The following is an 18,952-nucleotide window of genomic DNA, read 5'->3' as shown; positions in this document are numbered from 1 at the left end:
GCTGGAGCACCTTTCCTACAAAGACAGGCTGAGAGAATTGGCACTGTTCAGTCTGGAGAAGACAAAGCTCCAGGGAGAGCTTATTGTAGCCTTTCAGTACTTGAAGGGCACTTACAGGAAAGATGGACAGCGAGTTTCCAGCAGGTCTATTGTGACAGAACAAGGGGCAATCTTTTTAAACTGAAAAAGGGCAGATTTAGATTGGACAGAAGGAAGAGATTTTTTACAATAATGGTGATGAGTCACTGGAACAGGTTGCCCAGAGCAGTGTGAGTGTCCCATTCCCAGAAGTGGTCAGGGCCAGGTTGTATGAGGCTTTGAGAAACTTGATATGGTAGAAGGTATCCCCATCCATGGAAGGGGGATTGGAAACTAGAGTATCTTTAAGGTCCCTTGCAACACAAACCATTCTGTGGTTCTATGATTCTGTCTCTGTAACTCATGATGCTCTGTATAACTGAGTTCTGGGAAGAATGAAAGCAAACAATAGGGTGCTCAACTGGACACTGTTGTCTTAATTGATTTTTTAAAAAATTTCAGTGAATATACAGGCTGAAACATACACTGGATGGAGAAGGAATGTCTATAAGCTATGAGCAGAAACAAGGAGACAAAAAAAAGCGGGGGGAGGAAAAAAAAGGAGCATCTAAGCAGAAAATCTAGTAGGAAAAAATGAAATGAAGCAATGCTTTTTACATCAACATCCAAAATCTGAGTGAAATACAAAAAGATTTTTTTTTGGTATCATCAGAAATCCTAAAATGTATTTGTCCAAAAAAAAAAAAAAATTGAGTAAAAAATATTCCTGACCCCTGGAGGAGAGTGTAATGATGACATGGTGTTGTGAAGTACTCTCAGATGGCAGGTTACTGTTAAAAATGACTGAACAAGATGGAAAAAAGGCAGTAGTAGGGAATAGATGGATGGGATAAAACCCCAGATACAGAATGAAACCCCAACCTAAACTCATTGTATCAGCTGGTGACAGCTACCTCAAGGGTTTGTTCATTTTTCCTAGGCTACATTTAGCAGCTTGCCATGGCAGTAAAATACTGTTGAATCAAATTGAATTTAATTTCATGTATATCCCTACATGAAAACCAAGCACACATATTTACCAGATGTGCAGCTGTGCCTGTTGTCTCCCCAGAAAGCAAATTTCAGGATACATGCAGAATACCCCCAATGAAAAGTTATGCTAGAAATGATTTGATTTGACAGGAAATTACTGTGTCATTTCCTTTTAAAGGCTGTAGCACACAAAATCCAGTACTGTAATAGGCTATTTGCACAGAACAGAACAGGGCTTGCCTGTATGGTCTTTTAAAAATCTTCTTGGTGATCCATGCTGGTTTGGCAGTTGTAGACATACAATTTTAAATTTAGAGTTTGCCTACAACTGGCCTTGTATGTGGTTTGGGTAGCCAATGTGGTTTGTCAATAAAGTAATAACATATTTTTCTTAGAGCAGGCAAGGCTTAAATTATATAGATGAAGTACACACTCAGTCCTGACTCTGTTGGTGCAAGTGCATCAAAGCCTTTTCAGTCGTTTTGGAGTGAGTGACTCCTATAAAGTGCAAGCAAATGAATGGGTGTAATATATTTACAAAGAGAGACACGTGGCACTAGAATTTCTACTACACTAGCAGCCTTGGTTTTACTAAATGTTTCACAAAACATGTGATCTCCTGCAGTGTGTCTTGGGAAATGTAGTCTGGGAAGACTCAAACCTGACATAAAGAAATGGTCAAAGTTTGAGATAAACAAATTGCTTCTTGTAGGTATAGCAGTATATCAGAAGATGCAGTTTAATGTTGAATCAATGCATAAAGGCACAAATTATGCATTTGAAAATTCAGTCCTTGTTAATGTTTTGTTCAGCAGAATAAAAACATTGCTATTCATGTTGTCAGCAAGATGAAATATCCTTGTGAAATAAATTTGAAGCTTTATAACTGTAGCCATCTCTGATGTGTATGTGACACTGTGATCTCTGCATTTGCTGAGGAATGAAAGTGATGATGGTGTGCCCCATGTCCTTTGCAGGCAAAGCATCATTTTGGAGAAAATAGGACAATTTGGAAGATTGAGCTACAGTTTATTAAAATCAATGTTAACCTGAGATTAGCTATGATGGTTAGAGCATGCTGTTAATATTTTCAGGGTTGTGATCCCTGTAGAGGCCATTCACTTTAGAGTTGAACTTGATGATCCTTGTGGGTGCCTTCTAACTCAGAATATTCTGTGATTCTTCAATGGGATTTTAAATTATGCTTTTATTTGTGAAGAAAGAATGTACTGAACCCCTTGCAAGAGAAGCTATTTTTGGTAGGAGATGAAATTGGGCTCCTGGAATTGGGAGATAAGCTGGAAACAAGGCAGTGACATGACAAAGCCTTAGGGAGGTGATCACCTATTTCTCACTGCCACCAAGAGGCCCTTGCTAACTCCTTTTTAGCAGATATGATCTAGTATGACAGAGGAACTTTATTCTCCTGTGAGTCCTAGAGAGGGTTGGTGTCATGCCTGTGCTCCAAGTGAGCATAGCTAAGAAACAACAGCACAGCAGTCTGCAAAGGTTTTGTGGCAGGCTCTTGGCATAGGCTCAGCCAAACTTTCTGTATTTACCCCTACTAGACTGTAAAATAGTGTCTCAGATGAAACCTAGATCAGATGAGTGATTTATGACAAGACAAGAAATTACATTGTGAGCAGCAGAAGACAGTCCCTTTTCTGTCAGGGATAGACTAAATGACCATTTGATTTTTCTTTCATCTGTCCCTAATTTTCTATAGTACTTTCCAGCTCAAGAGGTCCCATATGACGAATTCAAGCTAAACTGTCAATTACAACCAGCTCTGGGTTGGTTGGCACATCCATCAGTCAAGTTGTACACATCATGTGAATGTCATGAGAGGAAGAGAACTTCATTGTCAGTACTGAAGGCATCCAAGTGCTGTGTCCCATTAACATAATACAGCCAATATATACAGCGAGTGAGAAAATGCACGGCTCACTTAACACTGGTGCATTACAGTTTTGATACAGTTTGAACACAGTAGTTTAAGATATTGGGAGACAGATCATCAAATTCTTCTGAACTTCATGAGTAATGTAATCATTATACTGTGGTTAAACATAATTGAATTTTAAGCCTGTTTTTCAACTCTTCTTCCTGTTCTTATAAACAACTGAGGAACTTAAACTTTCTTCTTTTTATATAAAGAGAGAAAGTTTAAGTAAGGATGCACGCTCACAGAGAATTGTTAATAGAGTGTTTGGTTCATGTTTTGAGCACAGAATTGTACTATTAATTACAAAGCTTTGCATAGTTTGCATATTACCCATTGTAGGTATGACAAAATAAGCGTGAATTTTATTAGACAGAGCAGACTGTTTCATCTGCATATTTTATTTTCTTTCATCAACTGTACTATATGTATACTAATATTATACATCATATCATATATCTCATATCATATCATATCATATCATATTTTATATATATTTGCATGCAAAGCTTAGTATATGGTAGTAAATTCATGGGCATGCCTGGATTAAGGCAGAGATTTGCAAGCATCTCATTAATAGGGAATCTTCAACTTGCAAATACTCAGATTGCCTGTCTTTCATCCTGTTGGGCAAATGTGGTTACCCACTCATTCAAAACACCAGTTCTTGCAGTACTGTTGGGCTAATAATGGTCCTCTTCATTATTTGGCTGTTTTCTTAATTCTGTTAGAAAAATAATTGGGGTGGTGGGCAGCATCATTAGTGATCAGAAGTGGGATGTACCTCTTATCTACATTAAAAACAAATTAGGTAGCTAATATCTATAACAATTAGGAGGCTGAATTTACTCAATATAATAGAATTTTCAGAGTCAGTGTTGTAGTTACCATTGTTTTGACCTGTTTGCTGCTCAGGCATGCTCCAAATTTGATGCAGGAAAAGTTCTGAGTAAAATTCATATAACTGAACATCTAACCTCTCTCTATTGTGAATTTACAGTCCAGACACTGTCCATTTCAGTTTCAGAGCAACATAAGAAAGGAAAATTATTCCATTTACTCTCCCATTTAATAATCAGTGGTAGATGCACATATAAGACTGCAGAACATTTTAAAGAAAATTCACACAGAGGCTTTAGATACAGCCTTTTGAAGAAGGGCACTGCTATACAGTAAAGGCCTGAATGAGGGACACAACAAACATGAACTCATGGAATTTCACTGCCAGTGGCACAACTGACACAGATTTTGATTTCCAGCCCTCTGGTGAGTGTTGGTGCCTGGGCATGCCTGAGAGAACATTCACACAGTCCCTGTGGAAATTGCTAGCCATAAATCTGTTTAAGCCCTGGAAAAAGTGTTTGGACTGCATGAGGAGCTGCCGATGGAATGAGAGAGGAGCAAGGGGGAGAAAAAGTAAAAGTAGCAGGGAAAATGCATTTTATCTTAGTGCTTCTGTAGAAATACCAGTGTCACTCCCACAAATATTTAAGCAGAGTATTCTTTAAGAAGGGCATCAGAAAAGGCAAGAAAGACTTTGGTTCATACAGTGCTTATTGCAAGGTTGATATATCTTGTTCAGAGAAAAACTGAGTTAACTGGGTCTTCAAAGAAGTTCAGGGGACTATTTGAGGTCATTGTATCCTTGTAGTGCATGACCCTACAGGCCCAATAGAGTTTAGTGGGCTTGCCTGAAGGTCCATCATATGAAATATTAGCAAGTGTTTTCTATTACAGCAACAGCTTCAATGTAATATCTGATACAGAAGAGTTTTCCTTCTAAAGGAGATTACCAAAAGGATTCACAGGGACTCCCTTTTTCAATCAGCGCCACCATTTTTTCTCTGAGATTCTTTTTTTATCTATTTCATTTACATCAGTGTAACAAAAAATAGTTGGCAAGGTGAAACTGTAGATCAGTGTTGAAAATTTCTCCTAAGCAAAGTCTGGCTAGTATTGACTTCAGTGTACAGTAGCAGCATGTTTGTGCTGAGTGGTGGTATGAACTCCCCATCTGCAAATGTCAGCTTCCGAACTATCACGCTGGTCAGGACTGAACATATGGTGGAGCAGTGTTTTTCAAAACTTGGTTCTGCTGGCAAGGATTGGCCTCTTCATGCTGTAGACTTTGTTTATGGTTGAGGAAGGGAGGAAGAAGAAAAGGAAAAAAAAGTGGTATAAATAATCTGACTATCTGCAACAGTGCTTCCTCACAGAAACACAAGATTTTTGCATCTGGCACTTGTTCTTGCCTAGATGACCCAGGAGAGAAAAGTGTTGCAGGAGTGAAAAAAGTGATAGAGCTGGGGAAATGTAACTCAATTAAAGAAAAACTCAACAAATAAATTATTGAAGAGCCCCACATAGGCCTGCTGAAGTAATTTCATAAAACCCGATCTGTGCACACACACATACAAATATTAACAAAACTAAAAAAAAAAAAAAGGAATATTCATTATTTACCAATTAATTTAATTTGATGATATTTTTGAGGATACAAGCCTTCCCTCAGGTCTGAGGGAGAATGAAAAAAACTTTTTTTTTTTCCTGTCTTTTTGGAAGGAAAAATTTTATACTGCTCCATGAAGAATCTTCCTGAAGAACATGGTTAGATACTTGGCTCATGGCATTGCTGGCTGCACCAAAAACTTATTGCCAATATCTGATATGATATTTACTACTTTTGTTTCAAACCTGGTAGAGAGATTGTGTACCAATGTTTTGTCTGATTTTTCTGGTTACTGTGCTGCTACATCTGAGAACAGACCCTAACCCCTACAGTTCCTACTTTGCTGATCTTTGTACATCATCAGGGCTGGCACTGTGCTGCTGCTGAGAGCCCATGAAGGCTGAAGTCAGTGACCCTGCATTCTGATTGTGCTGATATGACCCTCAGTCCCTTCTGTCCCTGGCCAGGTAACATTACCTGTGCAATTACAGAGAGCCCCTTCATAATCTGCTCATTTGTCCTTGCAGAAATCTAGAGGGATCTCCATTAGAGGCTGTTAATTTTTGCTTTAGGAGTGTTTAGTCTGGGAAGTACCTCTTTGCTCCCTGCAACAAGCAGCTTTTTTCCAGTGTGGGAAGTATGTTGGTAATGTGGTCAGAGAACCAGGCCACATGTGGAGCATGGGTGCCCTGGAGACTTCTGTCCCCTTTGCCACTGCAGCTGGGGACAGTTGTCATTATTCTGCACTTGGCCTTGCAACTGGGGCTGCTGAGCCAGTGCTTGGGCTGTATCAGCACCAAAGCTGTGCATGCAAAGCCACTGATCTTTTCCATACCTTAAGCTGCCTGTATAGCACCAGTGCAGCTTAAAATCTGATCCCCAGTGCCTTTACTGATGACATTAATGAGGTTACCAATTAATGGCACCTGATGGGCTGTTGTAGCAGTGGTTTTGGTGATGGAGACAGCTGTCCTCTGGGAGCTGTGCTGAGACCATGAACTCATTTTGTATAAGCAAGGGAACAGCTGTTGCAGAAACATGGATGGGAAAGATAAGGTCACACGTTTCATCTCCCTGCCACCCCAAGGCTGTTCCTTGCCACAGGCAGCAGGTAAAAGGAGGAGGAAACAACTTTAGGGATAAAAGCCCTTGCTAGAGTTGCAGCCAGAGACCTAGACACAAAACCACTATATCCCATCAGCAGTCCTCTGATTCATCCTCTTTCCCTGACTTTTGAAATATTGTACCAATTAACTAGGATTTTGAAGCTTTTAAAAATATTTTATTTAGACCTTTTGTCACTGTGCAGGGTTGATCTGTGGTGTGGTATACTTTTGGCACTTCACTGCAGTATGTAACACTTGGCACTTGCATTTCACATTATGTATTAAAAAAGCTCCCTCTGCCAACACCCTTACATCAGAGGTTTATGAGTACTTGGAATATAATTTTAAAATATATATATTTAATATACATAATTTCACAGGCAGCACTTTGGGGTAATGAGTTCTTATTATTTAAGCTTCCCTTTAGTGTTAGGTTACTTTTGGTGTACAGTAGTTGCATTTCATCAGTCTGAAAAAAGGTGGCATTATAGATCTACATTGCATTCCCCTAGTGCTTGAATACCTGTAAAGTATAGCACACTTTAAATTATAATTGGGAGATTGTTCATTTTTGGGGCATGACAGGAATGTTAAGAGTTAACATTTAATTAGTAGCTTGTCCATTTCTTTTTTCTGAGCTGATGACAATACCTGAACTTATAATTTAGGAAAAAGCCCTGAACATACTAAGCAGGCCCACAGTTGGATTCATACCCATTCATTTTAAAATCCCCTAGAGTAAAAAAAATTGAGGAGAATTAGTTGCTTTATCCTTGTATTCTTATTCAGGAAAAGCAAATCTTTTCATGCTCAGCAGATACAAAGAACTGTCTATCTTGAGACTAAAGGAAACTAAGTTTTGTATATATTATAATTGCTACTAACTTTTGGAAAGAAAGTTTCGTGGAAATTGCTGTACAGTGTGCTGAGCTGTTGGAGTGGGGAGCTGAAGTCCCTTCCCTTTAAAACACTCACCAGGAGTAGCTGACCCTTCCAGATTAGCTGTGAGATTGAAAAGGCAGCTCCCCTGCCAAGCATTTAGCTTGGCATTGCAGTCTTTGCTGGAAAAGTCCTGGAGCAACTGTTTACAGCTTGGCAGATATAATTATCAGATAAAATGCATGAAGAGTAGAAAGACATGAAAAAGACAATGTCATTTCAGTATTCATACACTTAGTGGACACTTGTGCTTCAGTGAGTTGTTATCCTTCAATTTTTTTACTTAGTCTGTGGTGTGTTTACAGTTTTTTCAGCAGCTGAAGAAATCTGTACACAGAAATATGACCTCCAGCCTCAGAATATCTTTGAAATATTTTTAGTGTCTTAAGAGAAATCTTATAGTTATCTTAATACTTAGCTCTATGGTCAGTTTTACTTTCAGTAAAAGAATAAAATGTTATTTAATGGGATGAATTTTCACACACTTTCATCTTATTTCATGGTAGAACTGAAATGTTGACAGCTTTTTTATTTTAAAATCTACAATTTCTTAGAATTCATAGTATTACAGAAAATTCTGGTAGAAAGTCCTTATACCTAGATGAATCCTTTAATGAGTCATGAAGAAGGAATACCTGCATTAAAACTTTGGTAATGAATGTGAACTTAAACAGAAAGGCTTCAGTTAGATTTGGCTCTCTGTTCAGCTACCCTTGATGTCCAAGCTAGGTTTATCAGCTCTCAGTTGCTTAAAACTTTGAAGAGGGCAAGTGAAGTGTGCTGGATATTTCCAGACCTGTCATGAATATTTTCAAAAAAAATCAACTTCAATGTCAAAACTAAATTCTTTCTAATAGAATGTTAACCCATTAGAAAAGAGACAATATCCTTCAGGGAACAGGAAATAATGCAATCTGGTTATCAAAAAAAGAAATAGTTATTGCTTCTCTTTTAAAATATAAGCTTCAGAAAAAAAAAAAAACTTCTTTGAAACTTCCTATGATCAAAAAAATTTTTTGAGACTATTTTTCAAAATTAGGAATTCACAAGTAAATTATAGTTAAGTTCATGTTAATAAAAATATGTAATTCAAGAAATTGCTTTCTTTTGAAATCTGGAGATTTTGGGTTTTTTATTGTTATTTTTACAATAAATTATAATTTTTCAGATTTGAAATGAAACCTGCAGGTGTTATATGTGCCCTTCCTCTCTCTCTCTGTCCAATTCTAGCTTTGGTTCGATTGGAATTGTCACATACATTTCATTCAATATAATGCATGTAGTGCCTGGGTTACTTTTTCATGTACTAAATACACAAACTCAACAAACTCTTGTAGACAGAACAGAACATTACTTTGCTTTCTCTGTCAAAAAAAAAAAAAGAAAAAGAAAAAAGGCCAGATGATATCAGACTGCATATAATGATGGAAGCATCATCTGTTGTTTTAACAGGCCAAGTAGGCAGGAATTTGCTAGAGAGGGAGGCCTGTAGAAGGGCTAATGTGGCAAATAAGATCTGTTTCAGAATAAGTGTTTGTTCAGCTTCTTCCTGATCTCCTGAGTCACACCAGGGCATAGATAGTCACATATCTTTCTCATCAGGTTGGATAATGTTCATCACAATATGAGTGTGTGAATAATCCTATCTTGTTGCCTTATTAAGGAAGGTATGTCAGCATTTATATTGGCATTGTAGTTTGGAAAATGAGTATGTCTTTGGAACAAAGCTCCTGACCATGCTTGCTGGGCTTTGTTTCACAGTGTTATATTTTTTCAGTATATAAAGAGATTCCTTTCAGTGAAAGCAAACTGGCATTTTATAGACAGGCACCTACTGGGTTGTGACCAGAATTGTGCCCATTGCAGAGGTCCAGGTTAGAGATATCCTGAAATTCTTATGAGTTCCTTGGCATCATGTGCTTTGCTCACAGATGTGCTGCTCCTGTGGTGACCTGCTTGCTGATAGAGATCCAGCTCGTGGTGTTTGGTTAGCCTGCAGCTAACCAAACCTCACAAACAGTGAAGTGTGACCCAGCTTCTGACCTGCTTTTGTTCAGAAGGATTGTGTAAATGTTTAAACATCAAAGGAAAAAATTAATCAGGTGCTGAGGGAAAAAGGTATTCAGACCTCAGTTAAGAAGCAACTCTTAACTGTGAAGAGTGAACTGCAACCAGGGCTCTGGCTGTCCTGTGTTCCTCACAGGGTTTCCTGCCATTCCTTCAAGGCTCTGAGTGCAGGCATCTTTTTGAAATTATCTCTTGTTTCCCATGTCCATGCTTATTTTTGGTAGGAGACTCAAAAGTCAGTACATGCACTCCATGTTTTAGTTCAAATATTTTCTGCACTCTCACTGATGATAGATCTACCTCACAGAATGGGTCAGGTTGGGAGGGACCACTGTGGCCATCTGGTCCAACCTCCGTGCTCAAGCAGGGTCACCCTAAAGCACATGGCACAGGATTGCATCCAGACAGTTCTTGAGTATCTCCAGTGAGGGACACTCCACACCCTCTCTGGGCAATCTGTTCCATTGCATGGTCACTGCACAGGAGTTCTTCCTCATATTCAGGTGGAACTTCCTGTGCATCAGTTTTTGCCTCTTACCATCTATATACACTTCTGAAGAAAGATGAGAAAGAAAAGTTTTTGCCATTTAATATGGAAAGAGCATGAAATATTTATTGCAGAGACCACTGGCTAGGATATTATCCTATTCATGCCAAAGGAACCTCTGAAAGTACCCTTGACAATATTTTGTGTATTGTGAAATAATCTCTGGGCCTATTTTACCATGCTGCAAGGAAAGGCAGGTGACAGACCTTCCTTTCACAATTTGGCAAGTTGAGTTTCACAACCCATTCCCTCTACTTGATAGAGCTTAATTTAATGGAGCTAGTGATCCACACCAGATGATGGCCTCACCTGAAACAACTCAGTAGGATTGCCCTTTTGGGTGGTATATTTTAGACTTATATGACACCCAGTATTCAGCCCTCACTGTTTATGGACAGAGATTTGGCTTTGGTGCTTTCCCATCATCTGGAATAGTTCAAGAGATAAAGGAGAAAGGGACTTCTGCTCAGTATTGATTTTGTGTATTGGTTGTTTTGAACTCACCTATCAAGCCAGTCCAGTAAGAGGAATTTTGTCACCTTCAGCTTTCATAATGCACCAAAACTCTGTGTCTGTTGTTTGGTTTTAGTCTCTCATCTCAAAGGGTAAATTAATTTGCCATTTTACTTCACTTTATTCTCTTTGTTTTCATGATCTATATCTGCAATTAGTTTGACTCATTGCTGCCATATCCTAGCTTATTTTTTTAGTTCTTGTAGTGTATGTTTTTTCTAAAGGGAGAACTTGTCAGCTGGAAATGGTTTTGGTGTTTCTGTTTTAATATAACTGATTTTTCCTGTCTCCATCTGCTGGCAAAAAATGAGATTTGCTGTTCAAACATGATATAATGAGGAACAGAAACTGTAAATTTCAAATAATAAATAACCCTTTTGCTATTATAGACATTTTCCATTTGGAAATGGATAGAAATGATCAGTTTTATTTATTTTAGGCTACTTAGTAATAGCTACCAAATACTAGTAACTTTTGCTGTTTTGTGGATTTTCACTGTGCTGACAGGAATGAGTCAGATATTCAAATGGATGTACTCATAACCTGGGAGTTCAAATACATGGGCTGATTAAAGTAATTTGTTCATTTCTATGGGAGTAAGAGGCATTATAAAATGCTCATCCCTATTTTAAATATCAATATATTTTGCAGTTATTTTACTGGACAAGCAGATAAAGGAAATAATGTAAAATGGGATTTTCAATTTGTTAATTTGTTTTGAATTATTTCTGCAGACAGATATGTAGGGTTTGTGTTATACATCAACTACCATTGCTTCCTCCTAACACTTTGCATACAAAATTTTCATATCTTGAACCCTGAGGGAGTAAAACATCTACATACAATCATGTCAAGAGCTCATTATGCATGAACTAACAATGCATAGGGCTATGAGCAAAACTTTTTGTTTATTCAGAGTATGGCCTTTCAGTCAGCAGACTTTTTTTTTCATCCAGGGGAAATTCAAAATGTGGTACGAGTCAGCAGAGGTGTGGGGACATAAATGAGCTTTAACTCTGTTGCTGTCTGAACTGATTATAGGAGAAAATTGTTACACATCATATTTCTGCATTCAAAGCAGTCTTAGATTTATCTGTGATTTATATAATGTAATGAAATATTTAGATGCATTGTTATTTGCATCTACTCCTAATGTTTTTTAGATGCTTCTGGCTTTGATGCTTTTACAACAGAGGTTTTTATAGACCTGAACATTTTCTATAAAACTACCAACCAAGACTTTCCTTTTATTTTCTATTTCTGTCTATCATGCCTTTATAGGAATATTTTTCAAACACTGTCAAGATGCTGATAGTTATATTCATTCACAAAGCAAGAGGATGTTTTATGAGACCTATTTCCTCCTAGAAATTTCAACAGGAGATGGGGCAGCAAGGAATTACAAGCACTCTTGTTTCAGTGGCATTAATTTTAAAGGCTTGTATTAAATTATTTTCTCCTCTGCAAAGTAACCATAAAAATGACAACCTTTCATTTAATAGATATTTTTGCTGCCTTAAGAGTTTTATCTATTTGCTTTACTGGCAAACTTTCTTCCTTTCTTTACTGTGACAAGCACTGTAGATTCAACCTCAATAAAAGAGACTGCCTGTCTCCCCAGCCATCCTGGTTCATAGGGATCCTTAGCACTTTCTGGGAGGTGCACAACTCTCTGTAAAATTCACTTCTGTTCAGAAACTCATTCTTTGTCTAGATAGCAAAAAAGAACCAACCCTGAGGAAACAACTTTAATCTCAGAGTACAAATGGATTTTGTAGTGCTAAAAATGAAAGGAAACATTTCTTTATTTGTATCTTAAGAACACAGAAAAATCTCTGGATATACATAAAACCAAGAGTAAACAGGAAAAGCTGCAATGCAAAGAGTAAAATGAAGTAAAATCGCACTGATAGAGATTAAAACCATTCCAGCAGCTATGAGGATGAATGTAGTTTGTCAGTGTGTGTCACACTGCTGGCCAGAGAGGCATCTGAGAAAACTGGTTTAGGACAGGGCATGGCACACCTCAGTGATGGCTGAAAGGAGAGGGATGAAATGGCCTAAAAGATTTGAGAGTCTAAGTTCAATGCTTGAAGTGAAGCATTCAGTGAGGCTTCCATTCCTAAGTCATTTTTGAACGTGAGGCTTGGACCCTTTCCGTGCTGAATAAAAGTCCTAAAAATACCTCAGTGATTTATAAATATCCTCCTTGCTATTCCAGAGTTGTTACTGCCCAACTCACTTTGAAAGTGGCATTTAAGCTTCCTAGAATTATCAAGAAGAAACTCAATTAATATCTAGTCTACCCAAGACAGGATTTACTCATAGTATCCCTGACAGATTTTTGCCTAACCTGGTCTCAAAATCCTCCTATGATATACATCCCACAGGCTCCCCAGGCAAACTGTTACTGAGCTTGACTCCACATCAATAGTAAGTTTTTCCAAATGTCTGACGTAAATCTCCCATTCTGTGGTTTAAGCCTATTACTTGTCCTGTCCCTTATGGACATTTCATAGCCTTTCAGTCATGGGAATAGCATTATGATGCATTCTCTCATTCAGTTTTTTTTTGGCCTGAGTTGAAGCTAAAAACCTGTCCCCTTAGGCACTGTGAAAATTTTTACCCAAAGTCAGCTTATAAAGCAGAGCTGCTTTATTAATGCCTTTATAAAATAGCAATTTCATGATAAAAGTGTAGAATAATGGCATATGGCAGGAAAGCCTGATACAACTATGACCACTTCAGAGACTTCATGGTTTAAATGGAGATTTGAGGTTTTACAATTTTTGCCTATTGGGATGTCAATATGGAATATCAAAAGTGGCAGTAAGTAGCTACCTTATTCAAATCACTCATCTGGTGCATTTCTTCTGCAGCTGAGGCCTATGGCTCTGCCCAGCGTTGTGTGCTGCTGGATGAACTGAGCAGTTCCCTCACAGCACCTTGGCACCTTCTGCAGCACTGCAGGTGTTCTGAATCAAGGTCTACCTCATTGTCTTAGACAGCACCAAGCAGGATGAAGCCAACTCAGTCATGTCCAGGCTCCACTAGATAAAGTTGCAGATGTAGATATTTAATTACACCCCCTGAAGCAGTTTCTACTCTGTTTAAGCTTTTTCTTTCCTATCCTTTTTGATTGAAAAAATGTTTGGAAAGTTTGTATTCATTTTCTAGCACTTCAATTAGGAGTCATGACAATTTGTGCAGACTTTACTTCTGTGTATTTTTAGAAGTACTACCAATGCTTATTGATTTAGTCAGCTACATGGAGAAATATCCCTCCAAGAGCACCCCCAGCTCATACCTGCCAGCCTTTGGGTGTCCATGTTTGGGGAGGGACGTAGGAGGACCATTAGAGAGAGCACTGCACACTATGGCCACCAAAAGCAGCAAACTGAGCTTCATTTCCGAGCTTCTTCTTTAAATGTATTCATAATGTTTGCATGTGTCAGCTCTGCTGAGGTGGCATCTCAGGTTTTAAATTAATATTGTTGTAATGCATTTCTTTTTAATTAAAAAAGAGAGCTCCCTTGTAGGAAATTTCATAAAATAAAACTAATTAGTAATAAACAGATTAAATCTTTGTCAGTTAATCAACACTATAAACTTCTGAGTATTTGGAGAGCAGTGTGAGATAACACTGTCGTCATAATAAGAGTGTTTGAAATCATCAGGGATCCCACTGTGCTGTTTGGGTGGTGAGAAAATAATGATTGAAGATGGGCTCCCCTACAGCGCTCACATGTGAATTCCCCTAAAGATTAAAGCTGAAAAGATCTGAATTTGATGTTGGCCCTATCTCTAAAGCAATTTTTTTAAAGAGTAGGCAATGGTGGTGGATAGTGCCAAGCAAATTCTTAACAATGCTTAAACCAAAACCTGTCACAACACCACAAAGTTTTTGAGCTGGTGGTCGGTGACTGATCGTGGGCTGGGAGCTTTGCAGCTTTCTCAGAGCAGCTGTTCCCAGCAGATCTGAGGCTCTAACCTGTGGTGGAGATTGCCCTGCAAATTTCTCATGTTCTTCCACCCTCAATCCTCAACACAGTCATTTCCATCAGAACTGTGGCAGTCCTCTCATGGCACTTGTGCCAGGGTTCTGCCCAGGTCCATCTGTCTCCTGGGGATAAAGAATGCAGTGGAAGAGACCATGTAGCTTTGGGCAGGGACCTCTCTGAAGAAAGTTGGGCATACTAGAGCAGGACAGGGCATAGCCTGTCTGGTAGTGTATCAACACCTCATAACCCACTGTCACTTGGGATAATGTACATTTAGAAGGTTACGCTCGAAAGGCATTGACATTTTCTCCATTGCTACTAGGAACGTGTCAGAGCTCCTCACTATCACCCTGGGGGGTTCTTTGGAGCCATTGGGATTATTTGGGTTCTTCCTTTGAAATATATGGAAAATTTAGGTGGGCTGGAATAAAAATAAGGGGAGTGAGAAAAATGAATCACATTTGTCCACATACAGCAAACTTAGTGGAGTGGGTTAGCAAGAAGTTGTGATCTGAGGAACAGCAAGTGGGAGTCATACAGAATTATCTTTTAATTTCTCATCTTTGTCTTTATTTGGTCACTGCATCCATAATTGCATGTGTTTTGTCATAGAAGTGCCCATGTAAATCAGTTTTGTTGTGGCATGAATTAAATGAGCAGTAATGGTATTATAAAATACATTGAGTTTGGAACACTGTTATTGCTTAAAATACACAGTGAATGTTAGATTATACTGCTGCCTCCAAAGATCTAAATTTGAATACAGTGTTGGAGTACAAGTAAATTGGTCATTCTTATTTTATTTTTCATATACTGGTGTTGTATTACAAACTGCAGCCTGCTTGATAGATGTCTATTCTGGAAAAACGAGAGTCCCAGTTCCTGCTCCTTCATTAGAACTGAGTCCATAGGCAGCTGTAAAACCAACAAAACCTCATGGGGATGGTTCTGTTAAAAAGGTGGGAGCTGAACTGCACTGGTTAATTTCAGAGACGTTGGGGACTGTTTCTTTTCAGAAGTCTTTAGCTACCCTGACACTATTACTTTTGAAAATCAGATGCTAGGTGTTCTCACTTTTCCACTTCTTCCAACTGGACATCTGTGTGCAAAAGTAGAAGCTATTTAAAACACCCCTTTCTTTTCCTCATATTGTAGTGCGTCTTCATGTAGTATGTCTTCATATAGTATGTCTTTGCAATTTTTGCAAGGGCAAATTGTTTGTAACAACTTCCTTCATATTTATAATTACAACCAGCTCTTTGAATTAAAACCTTTTATTAAACATCTTTATGAAATACTCAGCACAGATTTACTGGGGGTGAGAGAATAACAGAGCTGTTGCATCCTTGCTAACCACCACATAATGCATTTTTGTGCCATGTGTTTTTGGGACAGCTTCTGCCTTTGAATCGTGTTTCTGCGTTTGGAGAAAGAAGCACAGATAGTTTTTGTTTTGGTTTTTTAAATACTGGAGTGGAAGATCACTTCCTATCAAGAGGCCAAATGCCCTGGTTTGGCAAAATGGGCTGCTTACAGGGGTGATCCTTCTGATCACACAGCTTTCCTACAATACTGTGTCTGTTATTTGCATGGTGGGTGATCTTCAGATATTAATGGGTCTTTAACTCACTTCTAAAAAATGACAATGTGTTTCATGATTATCATAATTTGTCTATTCATCTTGTCTCCCTTACTTTTTCTCTTCTTTTTTTTTTTCCTTTTCAGGATGGAGTAGGTGTAGATGAGAAGCTGTCTTTACGGCGGGTGGCCGTCGTAGAAGATTTCTTTGACATTATCTATTCCATGCATGTTGAAACTGGGCCCAATGGAGAACAAATCAGAAAACATGCTGGACAAAAGAGAACCTATAAAGCAGTAAGTACAAAAACCAGCTTAAAGTGAACATGTCTCTAAAAATGTGAGCTATTTGGGTTTAGTCACGTGGCATGAGATTTGTGGGGTTTTTTTCCCAACTAGATTAGTGCTGACACTGTCACTCTCAAATTGATTTTAGAGATCTTTCATTAGTGCATGAAAACATATTGTTTAGAAATCACGTTTGCTGTATAATAAGGGCCATATGCCCTGACTTCACTAGACATTCTCTCATTGGTACAAGAAGAGAATTTGCTATTTCTATAATGGTTTCTAATAGCTCTGTATTAATTAATTTCTATTAAATGGATGAAGTGTTAAAGCAGACTTAGAAGGTATTGTCACAACTTGGCTAAATGGATTCCTGTGTTTCAGCATATAAATGAAGGTGCCTTATAGGTTATTGCCATAGACTAAGTGATACCTAATGATTTAATGGTATGAAAACTTGTACATGTCCTAAATTCAAAGGGCTGGAAAACTACTAGGTATAATAATGAAAGTGTTGAGGAGGTACCTCTCATTCCTGCATAAACTGGCTGAGTAGAGAGAAACTAGTATTTTAAAAATTTTAATTGCATCATAGTCCTAAAATAGCTATAAATGGCTTTTGTGATTAGTGACACAAATATAACACTTTGCTGTCCTATGGAGATTAATGAAACATTTGCTGCACTCTCCCAAGGTGCTTAAAATTCATGGTCTTGCCTGGATTTGGGTGACTAATTTTCCATGTGCAGGGCTGTGATAATGCCAGGCACACTCAGGGGTTCATCCTGACCCACCTGCCCAGCTGTTTCCAGTTGCTGAAGCACCAGGGGCTCTCCCAGGGTGGCAGGGCAGGGGTGCCCAGCCAGGTCCCATCACATACCCCTGACTGGACTGCAGGGCATCCAAGGCACCTCTCCCCTTGGTCCCAGTGGGATGTGGGTGGCAGGGAGCTGTGGACAGGGCCCTGAGGTGACCTATCACCCTGAACACAGTTCTTCATCTTAAAAACAGCCTGGGGTTATGTGAGCTGTTTTTTATCAGAGGTCACCAGAATATGGGGAAGCTCCAGGTTTCTGATTCAATTTTGGCTGTAAGAAATGGCTGTTTTTCCATTACTGTTTCTTTCACCCTTATAGCAATCTTTTCTCTATATCTGTGAATCCCTTCACAGATATTTTATTTATAGGCCATTTCAGATGGTTTGTTGAGGGATAAGCTCTTGGCAAAATTTCTTATAATTTGTTCCCAGAGGTATTGACCTTAAGATAGACATATGAAGACATCTTTTATCTGGGTGTGCTTTTGTAGGGCTTGGAGTGTTATTTCAGGGTGATCTAACGCAAACTCTCTAAATTAATTTTCACCTGGCACCTCAACCATTTTGATACTTCATTTTCTCTTTCAGAAAGCATTAGAAAAGTGATATTTTCCATTGACCTTTCTCTTACTATTTTGTTTTACCTCAGTAGGCTGTTCAAAGATATATGTCACAAATCTCTTAGAATAATATACAGCTATAAGGAATGCTGCCAACTGTAAATACAGTACTTCAAGTCATCATCCCACAAATGCGTGCCAAGTATAATATTTACTACTGTAAGAATCCCATGATTGCAGGTCAGATAAGAAATTTGTTTATTGTGAATAGCATAAAAGACTAGTGTATCTTTGGTGAGAAGAACTATTTGTGCAGATTCACTAGCCTACACAGTAGTTTCATCTATTGTCAACTTTTATTGCAATTGAGACATGAGCTTGTTGCATCTTTAAGGGTGCCAAAATGTAAGTTTTTGTCAGTCTGCAATATTTGTGCATTCATTTAATTGTATATTAATTTATTAAGGGCATTGAGTTGTCTTTCCCAGTGACAAGACTCACATATATAATTTTGAAAGGCTTCCATAGATTAAAAAATGGAAAAAAGACTCCAGAAGAAAAAAATTTCAATTCTTGCTCTCTATTCTGACATAAGAATTAGGTTAAGTAAACAGGCATCAAATCCCCAGACCTTCTGGGGAAAGGCATGCTCCTTTACTGGACCTGTCCATGAAAATTCCTTTAGTAAAATTAAGAGCTATAGTGTCAGTCTGTTCCAGGAAGCCATGCAGTATCTACCTCCTCTGTGGCACTGTAAGGAGGAATAAGGTAATATCTCAGGTAACTGTCTCCCAAAACATTTTACTTTAAAAGCTTTATAAATCAAACTGAAGTACTTTGGCGGGGTTTAATTTCATTAAGTGAATCTGGAACAAGATTAATTTAGTCTCGTTTCTTTATTCACGTGTCAGAAGTGAATCATCCCTGAGATCTCTGCATGTATTTGTCATACATAAGTATTCACCAAATGGTTTGAGTGAAGAACTTTTATAGGAGATGTGCTTCACAAACTCTTTGCTACAATTGCTATTTGTAATTCACCCCTGGCATGATCTAGTCACATTGCTTCCATTC

At 38.3% G+C, this 18,952-nt stretch overlaps 1 protein-coding gene across 4 annotated transcripts in view; it reads left to right on the top strand.

The window, feature by feature from the left end:
* Nucleotides 1-18,952, top strand: part of NOL4 (nucleolar protein 4) — a 187,834-nt gene that overhangs the window by 18,521 nt on the left and 150,361 nt on the right. For all 4 annotated transcript variants that reach the window (XM_077185241.1, XM_054630333.2, XM_054630325.2 and 1 more), the window contains exon 2: nt 16,361-16,510. In XM_077185241.1, coding sequence (XP_077041356.1) covers nt 16,361-16,510 — 150 coding nt within the window. The remainder of the gene's footprint in view (nt 1-16,360; nt 16,511-18,952) is intronic.

Source organism: Agelaius phoeniceus, chromosome 1, assembly GCF_051311805.1.
Source record: "Agelaius phoeniceus isolate bAgePho1 chromosome 1, bAgePho1.hap1, whole genome shotgun sequence".
In the NCBI taxonomy this organism is placed as follows: Eukaryota; Metazoa; Chordata; class Aves; order Passeriformes; family Icteridae; genus Agelaius; species Agelaius phoeniceus.
Note: the sequence above shows the minus strand (reverse complement) of the source record. Positions and strands in the feature narration are given on the sequence as shown.